At 35.3% G+C, this 20,223-nt stretch overlaps 1 protein-coding gene across 1 annotated transcript; it reads left to right on the top strand.

Annotated features, from left to right (window-relative positions):
* The first annotated feature begins 371 nt into the window (after window positions 1-371).
* On the top strand, window positions 372-6,982 carry LOC122014572 (meiotic recombination protein SPO11-2-like). The gene is made up of 12 exons (XM_042570842.1): window positions 372-474; window positions 608-691; window positions 890-1,019; window positions 1,103-1,240; window positions 1,339-1,427; window positions 1,646-1,774; window positions 1,846-1,940; window positions 5,579-5,641; window positions 5,719-5,795; window positions 5,867-5,994; window positions 6,524-6,660; window positions 6,729-6,982. The coding sequence occupies exons 1-11, from the start codon at window positions 394-396 to the stop codon at window positions 6,656-6,658; spliced, it is 1,149 nt and encodes a 382-aa protein (XP_042426776.1). The 5' UTR covers window positions 372-393; the 3' UTR covers window positions 6,659-6,660; window positions 6,729-6,982.
* Window positions 6,983-20,223: the final 13,241 nt, after the last annotated feature.

A 20,223-nucleotide genomic window follows, 5' to 3' on the forward strand; every position in this document is an offset into this window, starting at 1 on the left:
ATAGAGCTCAATGACTTAAAAGGATTTATACAGCCGACCTCACCTAATGGGAATAGGCTTGATTATTGTTATTATTATATTAACCATTAGTACAAATGATCAAAGTATAAGGGAAGACGTGCTCAAACACGTCGAGTAGGAATTTTTTTTAATGGTATAATGATCCTTAGGCTACATTTTGATGGAATTTTTGTCTTATTTTATTTTTACAGTATCATTTAAAAAAAATCGTGGACCGACTGTGAACCGGGCCCAAGTTAGGCCAGGCCCAAGATACGAGGGCTGCTCGACTGTTTTCCATAGTTTGCTTTTCCTGCCGCTATAAATTCTAGGCGGTTGCTGTGGAGAGCTCAAAACTCCTACTATTTACTTCTCCCGCCAGTTCAAGCGGAAATGGAGCAGGATCTCGTGAAATCGTCGCTCTTCTTCACCGATCAGCGCCTTTGCTCGGCGGAAATCCTCGCTCCGTCCCAGGTTTTTAGATCGAACGTCTCGCTCGTCTTTATCTTCTTCTTCTTCAACATTTCGATGCTTTTTCTTCGTTCCTTGTCCTTCTAGACGCGTTTCTCGGACGGTGAATCTAGGTTTTCCATGCAATCATCTGCAGGTTCGAGCACGAATCGAAGTCGCTGTCCTCAATTTCCTGAAAACCCTCACCGCTCCCAACCCAGCCGTATCCAATCTCGCACTGGTACGTCTCTTTCTCGATCTGCAAGCTCGCGAAGGGTTTAGGGCTTTCCCTTTGATTTTGGATTCGTTCCTTGATGTTACAATGAAACCTCAATTTTGTTATTAGGGTTTTCGTTGTGTTTGTTGTAGCTATACGTCGTTTATTTTGAGTGATTTGGGATCACAGTTCACTCACTGATAACCCCATCTGATGTGATAGATTAACAGGAAATCTGATAACAGCGGGCTCCGTCAAGGGTTATTGAGTGAGGTCTCATCAGTCTATCTGTCGCACTCTGTTTGCACAAGATCTTTCATGCGAGCAAAGGACTCAAAACCTTTCACAAGAGGTATAGTTTCTGTAATTAACTCCCAACATCTCGCACGATACACATAGCATGAATTTGTTGTGCTTATTGAGTTTCTCCTGCAGTATGGATGGTCATGGCGATGTGCTTCCGCATTGTTGGGGAGGGGAAGCTTGTCACGCAAAGAGAACTTTTCTATAAGCTTCTTTGTGACTCACCTGACTATTTCACATCTCAGGATCAAGTCAACAGAGCAGTGCAAGGTCACCGTGTTCTACCACCCATATTGGTATTGAGTTTTAACTATAATCTAAGTTTACTTTGCGCCTAGTTTCTCAACTTTCTCAAATAATTGTTGCAGATGTTGTTGCATTGCTCCAGTGTACTCGACATAGTCTAGGTATCATGGCTTCTAGCAAAGGTGCAGTTGTTGGGAGATTGCTCTTAGAGGTGCAGTTCTGCAACTTTTTGTTTTAAGTAATCCAGATTTGTATTTCAAGTTTATATTACTTGTGTCATGTATGACGTAGCATTCACTTAAACGTCATTCACCTTTTAGGTGAATGCTATCCACTTATTAAATGAACATTGGAAGAGTAGTGTTGTCTTTTTCCCTTTCTTTTGATTTATCTAAACTACTTGATTGCTGATATATTGTATGCTAATAGGAGCCTGGTGAACAGAATGTTGACTGTTCCATGCTTGGACAAGCTGGCTATGCTATAACCGGAGACCTTTATGCATTGAACAGACTTGTCCTTAATTCTGATGCTAGATATATCATCATAGTAGAGAAGGTAAACTGAGGCCTTTTGCAAATTATGGTGATAAATCCTCTCAATTCCACTAATATTATTTACTTGAGTAGGATGCTATATTTCAGCGATTGGCAGAAGACCGGTTCTTCAACCAAATACCATCTATTATAATCACTGCTAAAGGATACCCTGACATTGCTACAAGGTTGATGCATGCATTAATTAATTCAGTATGATCTTCTGTCCTAAGTTTGGGTTGTTGGACTACTTCCTCAATCAAATAGTATGCATTATATAGACACTGCTTAAGGATATACTTGTACTGAAAAAGGTAAGCTCAAGTGTTAATTCTATATGATTATTCTCGTCTTCTATATGGGAAGAGTTGCTGGAACTTAGGAGACCCGAGTTATTGAAGACTAGGTGCAAAGATTCCATTTAACTGGGTCGTCTTTCTATGTCATTGGTTGTTTGGGCGTGCTTGTGCCATTATTAGATAAATGATGCGCAGAGCATTTTGAAGCCAGCACAAAACACTACACCTATACCATGTTTTATATGTTTGTGTTGGCTGCATATCAAAATGTGACTGAGATCAGGGAAAACAGTTGTGGAATCTTTGATAGAAGCTTTTGAAACAGTTCAAAAACCTTTCTGAGTGACACCTTGAATGTTATATAAAGTAAAACTGTAGTTTTTTTTCAGATAAAGTTGCCTAGAGTTTTGGACATTTGTAATTGTGATCGTATAGTTGATTTAGTTTTCCCCTTAGAACTTTGATTCATATGCATATTGGTCCAAATAAAGGCAAGAACTTAGCGCATTGGAAGAACAAATTTATGTAAATCCCTTTTGATATGTAGACTTGAGGAAGATTCAATTTCACCGTAGATATTATACAGAGTTGCTCCTTAAGCTGGTCTAAGTCTTTGAAGACTCCTAAATTGTAGGCTTTGCACATTTTGTATTGCAGTGAAGCTCCATCTTAGGATGCTAAGTGCTTTTGTCACATAGTTACTCCTTTGCATCTAATGTGTAGCCTCAAATGCTGACTTAATTTGCAGTAACTCGGGTAACTCTTACAGAAAAGTGAAGAAAACAAGAGAAAAAAGAGAGCTAGAACACTTAAGCCTAAAAGGTGGTTATGCCTTTATTCAATTCAGAAAAAAAATCCAAAGTAGGGTAAGGGGTGCATTAATAGAGCAGGAATTATTCTAAGATGTAATGTGGTGTTTTAATTGCCAATCAAATGCTTGAGAAGAAACCCCTGTCACAAAACTTTTGTTTTTTTTTCTTTTTTATTTTTATTTATGACATTGCTGGCCACCTTCATGCATTGGGTGCCTATGCCGCTGATGCCTACCAAGTGTTACGTGATGCCTCACCTTGTTGTTGTGCAGCCTCCTCTATTGGGATCTCTCCGGGTGTTGTTGTGGTTCGGTTGGGTGCCAAAATTGCCTATCAGCCAGTTTTTGTTGTCCTTTCTGTCGCCTTTGTTTGTGCCATTATTGCTGCCCACATGTATCTTCATTAGTGGGAAAAAGTCTAGGCCCTCCCATCGAGTTGCCTCAAAATAGTGATCCCTCTTCCTTTTTTGAGAATGCCGCAACCCCTTTAACAACCACAATTGCATAATGGTTCTATCACCTCGTGAAATCATTGTGCTAGTCCTTATTTCGAACATGTTTATGTTTCTAATAAATTAGATTTTGCTGTGTTGTTGGTGTGATAATTGTTGGGGTTGTAAGGTTGCAAATAAAGTCCCATATTGAAAACACATGGAAAGATCATGGGCTTACAAGAGAAAGATATCTCTATTGGTATGAGGCCTTTTGGATAAAGCCTAAAAATAAAATCATGTGGGCTTAGGCCCAAAGTGGACAATATTATATCATTGTGGAGATATCTAAATTCCTCTTGTCCTAATAATTAGTATTAGAGCTCGAACTGCCATGAGGGCTTTGACCTTGAACAAAGGAAGTAGGAGCTCCTATGTCCGGATCAAGAGGACCAAACACTCGACAGAGAAGCCTAGTTGCAACTAGGCAAGGAAAACCTAGTAGGTCGGTTGGACCGAGGGGTGGGAAGACTTGGTGGGTCAAGGATTAAATATCAAACGGATAGACTTTCCGCTTAAGGGGGTCCTATGGTCCTTCGTTTGAGGGGGGATTGTTGGAAGATTATGGGATTATAAGGGAAATATATCTCTATTGGTCTGAGATTTTTTTAGTAAAGTTAAAAAACAAAACCATGAGAGTTTATGTCCAAAATGGACAATATCATAGAATTATGAAGATATCTAAATTCTCCGGTCCTAACAATAACCATGGTTGTCATGTATTGGGTAAGGGTCAACTAAGAAAGGTGTGTTAGGTAGCATCCTTAGTTATCGAGTTAGATTCATATCCCTATTTCATCGTTGTCAGCAACCATTGTAATGGTTGGACATCGTGAATTGTGAAGTTGATTTTGATTTTTGATTGGAGTTCTTGGTTGTTGAATTAGGATGCAGCGTTTGGGTGTGTAAATGAGGTTCATTTGGTTGGGAAAATAATAATTTGAGGTTGATTTTAATATGATGATTTTATTGGTTGCTATTCAATTAGATGAGGTGATGTATATTTGGGATTAGATTCATTGGTTATTTTAGATGCAACCTATGGTTATGTCATTGTAATAGAAAGCATGATGATTATTGCCTGGAAGATAGCATTTTGATATTGTGAATATTTGATCATGATATTTATTGTGAGTACGTTGAGGGGAATTTGGATTGGAGAGTTAATTGCAATGTGTAATTGGTTAGTTTGAGGTTATGATTATATATAGTTTGGTCAAATAGGAAATTTGATTATAGGTTGTGGATTAAATAGTTTCAATTGGAAGATATGAATGATATAATAATTATGACTTTTGAGATGACTTGTCAAAATAGTGGAAGGATGATCATAGGTAGTTAGTTATATAGATGATGCTATCTTGGGGTTGGATTTAACACAATAGATCTTATAGAAAACTTGATTTACTTTGTTCTATCTGCTTGAACAGATCTACCTTTATGCTCTTATACCAGAAGCTTTTGTTGTAGCTTCACTTACCTCACGGAAGCTCTCACTGTAGCTTTGATGACCTCGAGGAAGTTTTTGTTGTAGCTTTGCTGGTCTCGTGGAAGCTTTTGCTATAGCTTCACTGACCTAGCAGAAGCTTCGCTAAAACTTCATTGACCTTAGTGGGAGACTTTGATTGCTTTAGTGTGATGTTCCAACCCCTGAAACACCTAGTGAACTCATGGATCTGAAACACCTTGTGATCTCCCGAAACACTTCATGATCTCTGCAAAACCTTTCCCGACCTCTGAGGACTGCTCTGTCTGTGTTCAGATGTTACAGGTTGTTCCACAGTTGGCAGAATGAGAAATTTTGCCTATTGCAACTGGACTTAATGAGATTTTAATCAATTGCTTTACTTTGTCCTTGATCCTAACACTACTAGAAACTGCTAGCAACTATAGGTATTTTTTTTTTTTCATTTTTCTTTCACCCTTTATGCCTACCTGTTAAATCTCCATAAGATCACGTCTTCAATTAGGTGATCCATACTCATACAGCTTACAAAGAGCAACCCCTTTGGAAAGTTTTTAATATGTATTGTTTACCTTCTTGTTTGTTGATCATCATTTTGCCTGAATTACAAAGTCAAGGTGCAGCCAATATGTTGGGCAATCTTTTTCACAGCCTCAACTGCCATCACTATTGCAAATTAATCTTTTTTTTTTCCTTCACATGTTTAGTCAATTCTTCTGTTTTCATATTTATGATTTTTTTTTTTGTAAATCTTGAATAGGTTCTTTGTACATCGACTAAGTCGGACATTTCCACTCCTACCAATCCTGGGTCTAGTCGATTGGTATATCCCACTGGACATCTAACCATGTGATTCCCTTGATATTTTTTCCACACAGATAACTTGAATTTTTTTTACAGGAACCCAGCTGGATTAGCCATACTGTGCACCTATAAGTTTGGTAGTGTAAATATGGGTTTAGAGTCATACAGATATGGTAATTAAACAACAGTTCTTGCTTTCTAGTATGCATGCAATTTATATGTTCTGAGTTCATTGAAATTACAGCTTGCAATGTCAGATGGCTTGGATTACGAGCAGATGATTTGAGGATTATACCACAACAAGCATTGACCCAGTTAACAATACAGGATGTGAAAAAGGCGAAAACCCTCATGACATCTAAATTTTTGCCGGTATGCAATTAGACCACGTGAATCTGGTTCCAATCATCATAATCTGGAAACAATTGATCTTGTCTTGCAAAGGATATTATTTTTTCTTTGAAAAAATGATTGTGGGTTATGGCTAATTCCAATACCATAGGAGCCTTACTCAAAATCCATTATAATGTATACCTGAAACAACATGCTTAAGGTAGAAATTAGAAAACCATGCTAACTCCCTATTTGGCCAAGCCTTTCCAATTAATTGGCCAAATAGTGAGTTGTCACCCGTCTTCCACATGTTAAGCTGTTCATACCATGATTGAAGCACATAGGAAGCATCCACATTACTGAGTTAATGATAACATCACAGCTAGATATGAAGCATCCATAATGTGGTTTGCAAGGATATTGTTTCTAGGTATCTGTCATAGATCAATTGGATATTCCACTCTTGTTCTTTCCTGTTCTGAATTGAGGGGCTGGACTTGAATCCCCTCCACGACAGTCAGCTGACCTGTGTTTGTCTTTTGGTCATTAGTGGGTCTTTGTTTTGCAGGAGAGTTACCGAGTTGAGTTAGCAATCATGGTTGAGAAGGGAGAACGTGCAGAAATCGAAGCTCTGTACTACCATGGATTTGATTTCTTGGGAAAATACATTGGAAAGAAGATTGTACGGGCCGATTACATTTGATGGTAACTAAAGTTTTCATATCCTTTGAGTTCTAATTGTGGCGATTACACCTTGGATTAAATGAATGCAGCAGCTCTCCATAAAGATGCAAGAAAATTGAGCAAGGGCTAGTGGAGAGCAGACAACAGCAGTCGGACTATGTAAGTGGAATTTTACTTCCAAGTTTCAAATATTTCATTTACAACTGATTGTAGTTAGCTTCCTTAGCTCCTCTCTGGTATGAATTGTTCATATTTTTTTTCCTACTGTTTGAGTAAAATTCTAGCATTGTAGCAAAACGTGGTCTCTTGATGTGATGTTTTCTTATTTCGAGTTCCTTGTTCAATTTTGGATCGCGTTGTAAGAACCCTTGTTGTTGGGCCAATTTGTAATATATGCCCATCATCCACCCATGTTATATCCTGCAAACTTTGGTGCCTCGATTCTTTTGATAGCTAAGTAGAATTTCGGTAATTAGAGATGTTAATTAGACTAAGGCCACCTACTTTCCAGTTCAATCCACCTGGCCGCAAGTTGCCCTCGGCATTAACCACTCCAGAACTGTTCATGAAGGAGGTTCATAGGCTCTTGCTGGGCTGAGCCTCCTGGTCCATATGTACTGTCTAACACGAAATTAGTCTGTTCAGTGCTTTGCGCTCGGATCTGAGCACAACTCACACGCCAAATCTGAACCATAACCTTTCTATATATTTACCACAAATCTTCATATATTTAATTTTTTACCACTAATATTTCAAAACTAATTTGAAATATCAGCAAATTCTATTTCTCTTAAATTTTTTAGAAAATATTTAGTAAATCCAGTTAGAAGTGGGATGTCTTTGGCTAGACTAGAGCACAAATTGATTTTGCACCATCTATAATGACGGAACAGTTATACTGGTTAGCCATCAATAGATTGTTATATATTCTTCATTGAATGTATACTCTCCAACAAGCAAACTAGGAAGCAGGTCTCTTTCCTCTATCAAAAACTAGTTGGAAGATTAGCAAGCCAGAATGGGCTAGAGACAACCAAAGCTCCATACATCAAATTTATAACTTGGTCTCTGCTAATTAGATCTGTCAACATGTATGTTAAATCTCAGACCAGCTCATAATAAATCATATTCAACATCTGTCGTCTCCCACTATGACTAATTAGTATGCTTAGAGAAATGCGGATCTGCTTCCCCACCTTGAGCAAATTACACTGAACTATCCGGGTCGTTTTCCACATCAATTAATGTAATGTGGGCAATGCAGTTAATGTGTCTTGGTCGAGCAGAAGAGACAGTGGTCCCCTACCACTTAGTACCTCAAGTCTACTCCATGGCCACGACAAAGTATAATAAAGAAAAAAGGGGGCATGCAAATGCATGCATGTGAGTGCGAAAGCAGTTAGAGGCGAGTCTGGTTTGGAATTAATGGCGTGGAAATGAATGCGAGCATTGTACCGCGCCTTCGATCGCCACCGTGGTGTGACAGCAACAGGACGGCAGCGGGCGGTCCCAGTTGCTATCGCCTCGTAGTTATCCGGCGGTTCACCACTCTTCTAGCCCTGTCGGCTGCCGCTCGACGTCAACCACCGGTCCCGGGCAAGCCTTCTGACGAATAAAAAGGTGCAGGATTTGCCGCTGCCATCGTTCGAGCCCTCCATGTGACTCACTGCTGCCTGGTTTTTTAAAATTTGGAGGGATATCATTCAATTGAACTCGACATTATCTTTTTTCTTTCATTTTATTAAAAATTAACTAGTTAAACGAATTCCTTCATAACTATTATGCTAGAATCAAAATAGATTCGTTGATTATTTGGCTGGTTCTTAATTGGATTTGTGTTATTTTATAATACCATGTTTGGTTGACAAACATAGTTCTATTCTTTGATGCAGTTTGTCAAAATAATTATTCCTTTGGTTACATTATGAATCTACAATTTGTAAGAAGAAGAATAGGGAGAGAGCAAGAAATAATATAAGAGTGATAGAATTTATTGTTCATTGATATTTGCCGGACAATACACTATAATGTTCAAAAAGTACTTGGTCAATTGACCAATCAATAAATAATAGAATTATTTTAAAAATAATTCTAAGAATTATTCTAATAATTATAATAGAATTATTAGAATAATACTAATTTGATTTGATTTGTTTATTTAATCCAGTCAATTCTGGTAATTCTCTTTTATCTCTTTTACCTCCCCGACAAACTTAACGGGAGATATTTGACGTTGAATTTATTTGCTAACTTGTTGAAACGTTATTTGAATTATGACTTAGTAAAGATATCAACAATTTGATCTTCAGCAGAAATATAAGAGACGAATAACTGCTGAGTTATCACACGTTCACGAATAAAATGAAAATCAATTCCCATATGTTTTGTATGAGTATGAAAGATTGGATTTGATGTGAGATATGTTGCTCTAATATTGTCACACCAAATTTTTGGTGCAATATTTGATGCAAGATGAAGTTCAGAGAGAAGTGATTGAAGCCAAATAATTTTTGACGTTGTATTTGCTATAACTTTATATTCTGCCTTAGTGCTTGAACGAGATACTGAAGGTTGTTTTTTCAAATTCCATGAGATAAGATTTTGTCCAAGAAATATTGTATACCCACTATTAGAGCGTCTATTTTCAGGAGAACTTGCCCAATCCACATCACTATATGCATGTAATCTCGAGACGATTGGCGATATAAAAGAAAACCATGTAGAATAGTACCTTTGAGATAGCAAAATATCCTTTTTACATTATCTTAATTTTGTTCAGTTGGAGCATGCATAAATTGACAAGCACGATTTACCGTAAAAGTAATATCAGGACGTGTGATAGTGACATATTATAAGACTCTAACAATACTTTGATAAATTTATGGATTAGACAGAGCAGGAGAGGATGAAGTTGGAGAGTTGTTTATAGCAATTGGTGTAGAGATCGGATGTGCTCCATCCATTTTGGTTCTTTGAAGAGTCTAGTAATGTATTTACTCTGAGAGAGAAGATAGTCATCCTCATGTGGAATAAGCTCAATACCAAGAAAAAAATGAGCAATATCTAAATCTCGAGTAGGAAATTCATGATTGAGAAGACTTAATAAAGTTGTGATACCCTTGTGATCATTACCGGTTATCAGAATGTCGTCCACGTAAATAAGAAAAAATATCATAGATCCATCATTATATTTGTGAAATAGAGACGAGTCCGTCTTTGATCCAGAAAATCCTTAAGCTTGTAACCAATTAGATAGTCGATAGCACCATACACGAGGAGCTCGTCGAAGACTATATAAGGATTTCTTAAGTTGGCAAACATGAGATGGAAATTGTGGATGAATGAACCCAGGTGGTTGCTCCATAAATACAATTTCCTCAAGATGACCATGGAGAAACACATTTGAAATGTTCAATTGTCGTACAAGTCAATTAGAACTAACAACTATTGATAATAATAGTATGCCAGATGTAATTTTGATGACTGGGCTAAAAGTGTCATTAAGTCAATACCTGGTTGTTAACTAAATCCTTTAGCTGCAAGTCGAGATTTGTGTCGTTCTAGAGAACCATCAGCTCGATGCTTAAGACGGAATACCCATTTAGAGTCCACAACATTCATTGAGGGATTGCGCGGAACTAGACTCCATGTTCTATTTCAAAGAAGTGCATCAAATTTTGTAGCCATTGCACTACGTCAGTTTGGATCCTTGCTTGCTTGTGTAAAACAAGTTGGTTCAATAGATTTTGAAGAGACCACTAGAGCTCGTGGAACAGGATATCGAGTTGCATTTGGTGGGCAATGTTCATAAATGTCACTAATGGGAAGCATGCGATGAGGAACATTATCATTTAAATCACTTGTTGATGGCGACGAGGAATTAGGTTGACATGGTGATGTAGATGACGGACTTGCATTATCTGAGGATCCAGAACTAGAGAGCATATTATCTTCTATTGATGAAGTTTCTAAGATTGGAGCAGCAACTTGAGGTGATTCTGATGGTATAGGGGAGTTATTAGAGAATTCCAGAGTAGGACCTAGGATGTCATCATTTCTGACAATATTATGTGGCATCAAGAAGGTGCCATTTGTATCTGGAGGAGAGATCGAAGAAACTACTGAAAAAGGGATTAGAGACTCATCAAAAGTAACATGTTGTGAAATATAAATTCGTCCTGTTGATATATGCAAACAATGATAACCATCATGCAAATTGCTATAACTAAGAAAAACACATTGTAGTGAACGAGAGTCAAGTTTGTGTTTAAAATAGGGGTGTAACCATGGATAACATGCGCAACCAAAAATTCAAAGGAAAGTGTAATCAGGGGTTTGATTATAAAGTTTTTCAAAAGGACACTTATGATTGAGCAATGAAGTAAGAAGTTGATTTATGAGATATACTGCAGTGCTAATAACTTCATCCCAAAATTTACATGGAACTGATGTATAATGAAGAAGAGCTAAGCCAGTTTCAATTATATGTCTATGTTTTCTCTCAACAGAGCCATTTTGTGTTGAAATATGAGGACAATAAACTCGATGAACAATTCTACAAGAGACAAGATGACGATGGAGAGCTTGATATTAACCTCTCCAATCAGAATGAAAAGAGAGTATTTTACGATTAAAATGTCGTTCAACTTGAATTTGAAAATTACAAAATATATTAAATAAATCAGATTTCTTTCTCATAGGATAGACCCAAGTATATTTACTAAAATGATCAATGAAGGTAACATAATATTGAAAACCTTGATTAGACAAAATTGGTGCAGGGCCTCAAACATCAGAATGGATTATTTCAAGTGGAAAATTAGAAACATGATCAGATGAAGAGAAAGGTAGTTTATGACTTTTAGATTCCATGCAGTCTCTACATAAATGAGATGTAGAGGAGGTAATGGAAGTAGGTAAACCATATATATTGATGATTGACTGAACAATACGAAGGAAATTAATGACCAAATTGAGCATGGCAAGCTAGTTTATTTGTGCGTTTACCAATAAAAGCTTTGATTGAAGACCTCTGAAGATAGTAGATGCCATTTTTGATTATCCCATAAAACACAATAGTATTTGTTCCTCTATCCTTTATAAGATAATGATTATGATGAAACTCAAAAATGACATTGTTATCAAGACAAAACTAACGTGTAGAAAGTAAATTTTTAGTGATAGATGGAACATGAAAGACATTGCGCATGTGAAAAGTTCGATTAGATAAATGAACATATGTGTTTCCAAGATTAACAATTTGCAAACTTAAACCATCGCCTATTTGAACTATATCTGAGCCTTAATATGACATTACGTTTGTATGAATATTATAATCTGATGTGATATGATAAGTTGCTTCAGTGTCAATATACCAATCAGTTGACGAAAAACTCTGGGGTACCATAAGTAGGCACATAGATGAGAGGACTTTAGGATATACTTGTGAAATAGATGGTTGTCTTGAGGTTGTAGGACCACCAATGAGTCAAATGAACTAGGACATTGAATATCAAAATGTTCATTTCCGAGACAAATTTTATATTTTACCCAAGACCAATCAAGTCTTTTAGGACATATATTTCCAGTATGGCCAACGATGTGACAAATTTGACATCGGTCTGAACTTTGCTTTTGGTCTCTTTGATATCGTTGAGTATTTGAAATCTAAAGTAAAAATAACTTGTCCGGCGGTAGTTGTTGGACGACATTACAACAAAGAGCTTCTACCTTGTGGTCGGTGGTCGTGGGAGAAAAACCACAGAGACAGAATCGTGAAGGAAATTTTTTTTTTTGTGGAAGAGAAACACATAGATTAAGGAAGAGGAAAGAGAAACAAAGGGGTTGGCGGCGGAAGAAAACAGAGAAAAACAAGAAAATTAAAATACGTAGGAAAGAAGAAGAGGCCTGAGGAAAAAAATTAAAAAGGGTTTGTCGTTTATTGGATCTCCGCCTCAAGAAGTTGAGGGAAGATAAAAAGAGATGACTCTGATACCATGTAAGAAGACGAATAGGGAGAGAGCAAGAAATAATATAAGAGCGATAAAATCTATTGTTCATTGATATTTACCTTAAGGATAATACAATATATAATGTTCAAAAAGTACTTGGTCAATTGACCAATTAATAAATAATAGAATTATTCTGAGAATAACTCTTAGAATTATTCTAATAATTATAACAGAATTATTAGAATAATCTTAATATTAATTTGATTTGATTTGATGATTTTATCTGATCAATTTTGATAATTTTTTTTTTATTTTTTTATAATTTAGGTTGTTTTCAATGCATTTTAGCTACTCTTTATTAATTCTGGAAATAGTTAGTTTTTGTATGTTAGAAAATGTTAAAATTAGAATCCTCAATGCCTTTTAGTCTGGTATGGATAAACTTGATGATATATTGTGTTTATATACTCAAAGAGTATTTGCTTGTTTAAATGACTAGACAATTTGGAATAGAATGAGCTTAAGAGGTATAAGGTTCAAATTCTACTATATTAGTTGTAGCAAAGGTGAAAACTCTCACCTTGGGTCCCACTTATACGATCCGGAAGAGAGATAAATCATGAGAATTTTTGTGACCGTGATATATTTCACACAATCTCTTGATTTATTGCAACAACACCACACGTAAATTCTATGTGCATTAGTATATGTTAAGAGAGATTTTCTTCCTAAATGTTTAATTAATATGGGAAGGAGCAGCACCTCAGTTTACCATGTCATTGGTATTTCAATTTTATCTATTCAGTCGGCGCGATTGTGGCAAAGCACCAAGGACCATAGGAAACAAAATGAGATGGTAGAAATGAAAGCGTCTGCTGGTTAATCCATGGATAGTGGACAATAGTACATATGACTAGCCAGCCAGCCAGCTCAGTGACCCTACCTGATGTTTTTTTTTTTTTCTTTTTGGTCTCTCCACTATCCAGTCTTGTGTTTGTAATAATTGAGTCTTACTGACTACTTTGCTCCAAGTATGTACGTTCTTCCTTCTTAGAAAGAGCAGCTAAGGTGGGACTCTGACTACGTAGGACGACCTTAGAAGGGAGCGTCGAATTATATAGAACAACTACTCTGCTCCCTTTTCGATAGATTTTTTGGCATTTAGAGATCTGAACATGCCTGGAGTGGTTCAACAGAAAGCTTAGGGAATGCCAACAACTGCAGTACAACATGAAAGAAGCTTGTACTGAACCTTCTTTATTAAATATTTCTTTGCTTGTAGTTAGTAGCATTGGAACGAAGAGATTAGTTATTGATGTGGTAAAAAATGATTTGTTCATCCCTAACGTCCTCGTTAATTTATCTCTGGATCAACATGAAGGAGATAAATTATGAATGACTACTAGCCATTGATATAGTGGTTAAGGCATGAGAGAATATATGTTAGGATATGCCAAGTTTCAATCCCATAAATTAATAGGGTAACATCTCATATCTTAATCATCGCATCGTCCTCGGATATTTAGAGGGCGTTTGATTTAGGGGAATAAGAGTGGGGAATGTGAATTGGAATCATTGATTGTCATTGTTAATTTTTGAATTATAGGAATAGGAATACAAATAAGGGAATGAATTCTTGAAATTGGGTAATAATTTATTCCTATGTACCTCCCCTTCAATAAGTCATTACCTTATTTTCATCAATCAAAATATTCCTTTATTTCAAAAATACCCTTGACCTAAAACTTAAATTTTCTCCCTTAATATCAAATATCAAAATATATTTATTTATTTTTTTCTTTCATATCACTTCTCTTATTGTTATTTCTCATCATATTTTCTCTCTCATTATTTTATCACACTTTCTCTCTTCTCAATCTCTCTCGTTATATTCTTTTTTTTTTTCTCATTACACTTTTTCTCTCATCATACTTTTTCTCTCAATCTTTTCGATGACACTATTTTCCTTTTTTTTTCATCATATTTTCTCTCTCATTATTTTATCACACACTTTCTCTCTTCTCAATCTCTCTCGTTACATTCTTTTTTTTTTCTCATCATATTTTTTCTCTCAATCTTTTCGATCGCACTCTTTTCCTTTTTTTTTTTTCATCATATTTTCTCTTTCATCATACTTTTTTCTCTCCTCAATCTCTCCCATCACACTCATTGTTCTTTTTTTTTCTCATCACACTTTATCTCTCATCATACTTTTCTCTCACCATACTTTCTCTCTTTTCAATTTCTCTCATCACACTTTTTCTCCTCATTTTTTCTCATTATATTTTCTCTCTCTTCATCCTCTTCCATCATACTTTCTCTCACATCATATTTTCTCTCTCATCTTCTCTCATCATGCTCTCTCCTATCACATTCTCTTTTCTCATTTTCTCTCTCTTCATTCTTTCTCATAACACTTTCTCTCTCATCATACTTTCTCTCTCATCATTTTCTTTCATCGTATTTTTCTCTCACATTCATCTTTCTCTCACATCTAATTTTTTTCTCTTATTTTTCTTTAAGGATAAAAAAGAAAATTTTAATTTATTCTGATAGAAAATATGCAACTAACAAAACATTACTTTTAAAAGTGATATCCATACTCATACCTATTTCCATTCCATAATACAATAATTTTCATTTCGATTTCGTATGGAGTTAATTAATAAACAACACGTCAGATAACCAAAGTTGGTGCCAGATTCTGGTCTGAAAAGGGTGGGAAAGCAAGAGAGAGGAAGAGGAAGCGGAAGAAAGCTGATAATGATAAAGAAAAAAGTAGGAAAGAAATATGAAAAAAGAAATTTACCAGACTATCCTCGTCTTCCTCTACCAGCCCACTTTTGATTTTCTGGAGAACGTTGACGGGATCACGACGGCAACAAGCTGCCTCTGTCTAAAAGCTCTGCTGCGATGCAGAGTCTGGCTCATGGTTAACAAGTAGGGGTAAACGAACTAAGCCGTTAAATATATATAAATATAATAATATATTATTAATTATTATAATTAATTATCTAAAAGAACTCAAACTAAACTCATTTAAAAATTAAATGAATTTTTTTCTAAGTCAACTCGAGTTATTTAAGTTTATTATGAGTCGAGATTTCGAATTGAACTCGAGCCGAGCTCAAATTTAAGGATAATGAATTGAGTCCAAACTCGAGCTGTTTAATATTTAGCTCAGCTCAACTTGTTTACGCTTTCTTTGATAAGCTCCCAAGCTGCCTTCCTCGCGAGCTTCCAGTTGCCTTTGGCGGAGCTTCTTGACTGCCGGACAATTTTCCTCATTGTAAACCCTGAATTTTAGGCGACAGCCTTGTGGCTGCATCTCGGCATGCTTGCTCGATTTGTTCAGGACAAGCTCTAGGAGGACACCAACAAGCTTCGCTCACCTGCTGCATGTTGAGACGGAGAGGATTATTTAGTCATTCTCCCTAGGCGGTGGAAATCACGAGTCTTTTTTGATTCTGTAGAAAAGGCCAAAAGTTCTTTTGGTCGTATTTTCCACACGAGTAAATGAAGGAAAGTGACCTCGAAACTTCTGCGTTTCCATTAAATTCCTTTCTAGTAAACAGGGCCAAAGTTAGGATTCTTGAGTATCACTTGATGCTAATGCTAAGGTTTTGGCCACTAAGAATTTGCAAGTTCAATGAATAGGAAAATATAGTTTTAGTATTTGGAATTTAGCTTATCTTTGATGTGTTATATTACTGGGATTCTTCTTCGATCGAGAAATGGGGTTCCCTCGTGAATTTGAGTGTTACGAGCGTGATAAATCATCATTCGAATTATAATATTACCTAGTCCATTGCCTTGCCTACTGCCTTTAATGGAAGAAGCTAGTTTCTGTTTTGAACAAAGAAAAGAGCACTCCTGACAGTTCGGGGAATGAAGCTAATTAATTAACAAAATAATCAGGATGATGGTTCATTTTTGCTAAGGGCCCCTCTAGGTAGCCTTTTCAATTTTTCTCAACACTTCTTATAAGATGCCAAAGACAAGCCCAAACAATTACGACCTAGCTTAACCTTAGGATAATGTCCTGCGCCTGATGTAACCTTGGTCTCGTGTTGTTAGTAATTCTTTGTGTAATAACTGAATGAGCAACACCGAATGTTGACCACGTATCTTTAAATCCTCTGTACTTTCAAACAAGGATTCAAATTATTCTCTATACTCAATTGCCAAAGACCATCTAAACCCTAGATGGACAAGAAATTCCACAAAAGTTTCTTGCAAGTAGGGAATAGATCAAATTTAGAGCAGATTTTATATATTCTCCGCTCCCCTATTTATCAGGTATCAAATATTTATATTCATATTTATTAAAGGATCATATATCTTTTATATTAATAATTTTTCTTCTTTTTATTCAATTTATCATCATTTAATAAAAACTATTAAAATTAATATTATATTAAAAATATTTATATATAATTAAAAATAAATTAAATATTTATATAACTTATTCTACATGCAAGCCATCTGAGGCCAAGCAAATTGGTCTCCGAGCATGCATGGATGCCTGCCCCAGTCGGGGGCATCTGCAATTCCGCGTTGCATGCAATTCCAAGGGCAAAGATGAGGTGAGCATCTGAAGGGCTGTGGCCCGCACGACAATGCATGCAGCCTTAGGGTTAGATGACCTTCATTGGAATAGCAACAAAGAGAAGTAATTCCTGCCGGAAGTGATTTGTTTTTGCTATTTGAATCAGATGAAGACAAATCGTCTTTCAAATTTTCCCTTCGGATAAGAAAAGCATATTTGGGTCCCACCAATTTTTAATTTGAAAACAATCCGCGACCATATCTTAAAACTGATATTTATAATCCATTAGAATAAAATTATCTCCTATATTTCGTTTTTGAATGAAAAGTTTCATCTAGTTTATCTTCCTTCTCAAAATGCCTTTTAGGGCTTTATGATTGGAGCTTTAAATTTTTTTTTATCATGTTTCTTTTAAGTCACTGACATCATTATTTATCTTAACAAAATGTTGATGCGCGTTATTTTATCCACAATGAATTGATTTTATTTGTAAAATTTAAAAAACGCAAACAAATAGTGCAAGGTACCCGTTGTATCTCTATAAATAGTATCTATTTAATTTTTTTTTCATTACTTTCTTTTTTTTTATTTATTGTTCTATTAATTCTATTATATTATGGTTGGAGTTTTATATTTATCTGAAATTGATCTTTATGTTATTATAATAAATATATCATTGTCTAATCAACTAATTACTAGGTGGGGAAAGATAATGAAAAGGCGGTAGATTTTCACCGTGATGATCACGTATCATAATAACAATGATCTTCCCAAATCCCTAACTGTAAATAGTTTCCTAAAATATATTTTCCCTTCCCTTGCCGTGTGCTTCCTCGTGGCCAACAATTCCTGATGCCACTTGGCCTTACTCAAATCACTTTTTAAAGTCCTATCAAATCGCAATCTGGTCCTACATCACAATATGTTAATACTATATACATATATCCAAAAAATAGAGTCTTACGATGCAGCTACACGTGTCAAGGACCTGTCGAATCTATCTATCCATCTCTGAGTTGAGCGATGCTGCCGTGCCAACGTTTCACAATTTTATATCATCGTTAGTTGGAGCCGTCTGTTTTTTTTTTTCCACCATTTTTTTAAATTGTTATTTTATCTGCTAGAGATTCGTGTGTTTCTGGGCGCACTGATATCTGCTTCGATAGCGTGCGTTGGTGGCTTCACCCATTGCATGGCTATAGTGGTTAAATTCATGGATCCTTCCTTCCATAGCAGAGATTGAGGACGAATTAGCTTTACTGACATCTCAAGTAAAACTGCACTCTTGGCCATTTAAACTAGGGACGGATAAAAAAATTAGAGATGGATTGGATTTTGAGCACGGCCGTGAATTTGATTGAATCGTTTTATTAAATAATTTAAATGGATTAGATTAAAATTTTATCAATCTATTTAAATATGAGTCGGGACGGGTCAATCTGTTTAGACTCACGATCTACACAGATCAATTCACGACAAGCTTGAATTGACTTATGGATTAAAAAAATCCACGACAAATTTGAATTGACTCACGGATTAAGAAAATGCTGTAGTAGTCGTTGAAGTCCTTGGCGCTTCTTTTGTTTATCAAAGCTAAGAACTAACTGTTCTTTTACCATGTAGTGATGCAAGTAAAATTTTTTATTTTATTTTAATATTTTGATGGATATGGAGGTTGGTTCGTCTAACCCGTAATCTATTTTGAGTTGGATTGGATTAGAGATTTTCTAATCTGTCAAGATGATATATCAACTCATTTGATCCTATCAAATGGTTGATCCGTCCCATCACTTATCGGTCCAACCATTCTAATTTTAAGTGTGACAAGGGTTGATTAATATTAAAACATAATGAAATCTAGTATATTTTCTATCCAGTATAGAATTTAGTATATTTTCTATTTAATTAAATACTATTAAAAAATAATTTAATATTATTTTCATCCAATAAAAAAAGAATCATATTTAATTTGATATAAAATATTATTAGATTAATTTAATATGTAGAATTGAAGAAGAATTATATTCATTTTTAAATTTTTTATCTAAAAAAAATATGAAGAATAATTAGATAAATTGATGTCTATTATATTTGGTTAGAGAATGGAAACAAAATTTTAGATATGAGGACTAAAAAAAAAAATTTAAAGTTGTGATTAGAGATTTTAAGATAATTTCTCTTTTGAAATGAGGTAGAAAAAAAAGACATTTTCTGTTTTTTCTCAATCACCCAGTCGTAAGGTTGTTAATTAGCTGATTAGGTGTCTGTGAACCTACTTGCAAGCCTTGGCTACCTTACTGCAAAAACTTTGTACCCTACTCATAAGCTTGTTGATCGCCGACCACCACAACTAGAGCGTTGATGGGGGGTCCATCCTACGAACTGGTTGGACGTTTTTAGCAAAATATGGGACGAGGGCCGTAAATGGAGTAATCATTTGTAAGCAAGATTGATGTTAATTTATATTTATTTCTCTAAAAGGTCGTTGATTTCGGGTGCTTTACATGATTGACTCAATTATACGTAAAGAAGTAAATTAATAAATGGAGTATAGCATCACATGAGAGAGCGTAAGCTCATTTCTCTAAATCTATCGTGTGTGACCAATATGACTAGTAAGAATTTATTTATATTTATTTAAAATATAGAAAAAAAATATATAAATAAATTCAAATAACTTATTTAAATAATTAAATAAATTTAAATTAAGAATTGATAATATCTAAGTGAATTAAATTTATCTTCAGAAAAAGGAACTAAAACAAATTTAATTAACTATTTTAATAGTTTAATATCAAATAAATTTAAACATCATACAATTTGCTTACTTCAATAACTCGTTGGACAGATAGTTTATTAGAGATTTTAAAAATTAACTTAATTTAAATATACTAAATTAAATTTACTTATTTGTTAAGATGACCTGAATAGATAATCTTAAATTATCAGCAGGAGTTAATTTTTATCAAGTGCTGACCACGAAGTGGATGAGCAAGCAGAGCGTCTGAGCAACAAAGTCAAAGCGGCTGAATCCGTATGGACGAGAAGCTGTGTGATCAAGTCTGAGCGAACGAGTGTCGAGTG

This window comes from Zingiber officinale, chromosome 8B (assembly GCF_018446385.1).
Source record: "Zingiber officinale cultivar Zhangliang chromosome 8B, Zo_v1.1, whole genome shotgun sequence".
Classification (NCBI taxonomy): domain Eukaryota; kingdom Viridiplantae; phylum Streptophyta; class Magnoliopsida; order Zingiberales; family Zingiberaceae; genus Zingiber; species Zingiber officinale.

Excerpts from the sequence above, each read along its gene's own strand:
- LOC122014572 (XM_042570842.1), top strand. The coding sequence starts at position 394 with ATGGAGCAGGATCTCGTGAAATCGTCGCTCTTCTTCACCGATCAGCGC. Across the intron at positions 475-607 it reads AAATCCTCGCTCCGTCCCAG|GTTCGAGCACGAATCGAAGT; the intron begins GTTTTTAGATCG and ends AATCATCTGCAG. Across the intron at positions 1,428-1,645 it reads TTGGGAGATTGCTCTTAGAG|GAGCCTGGTGAACAGAATGT; the intron begins GTGCAGTTCTGC and ends GTATGCTAATAG.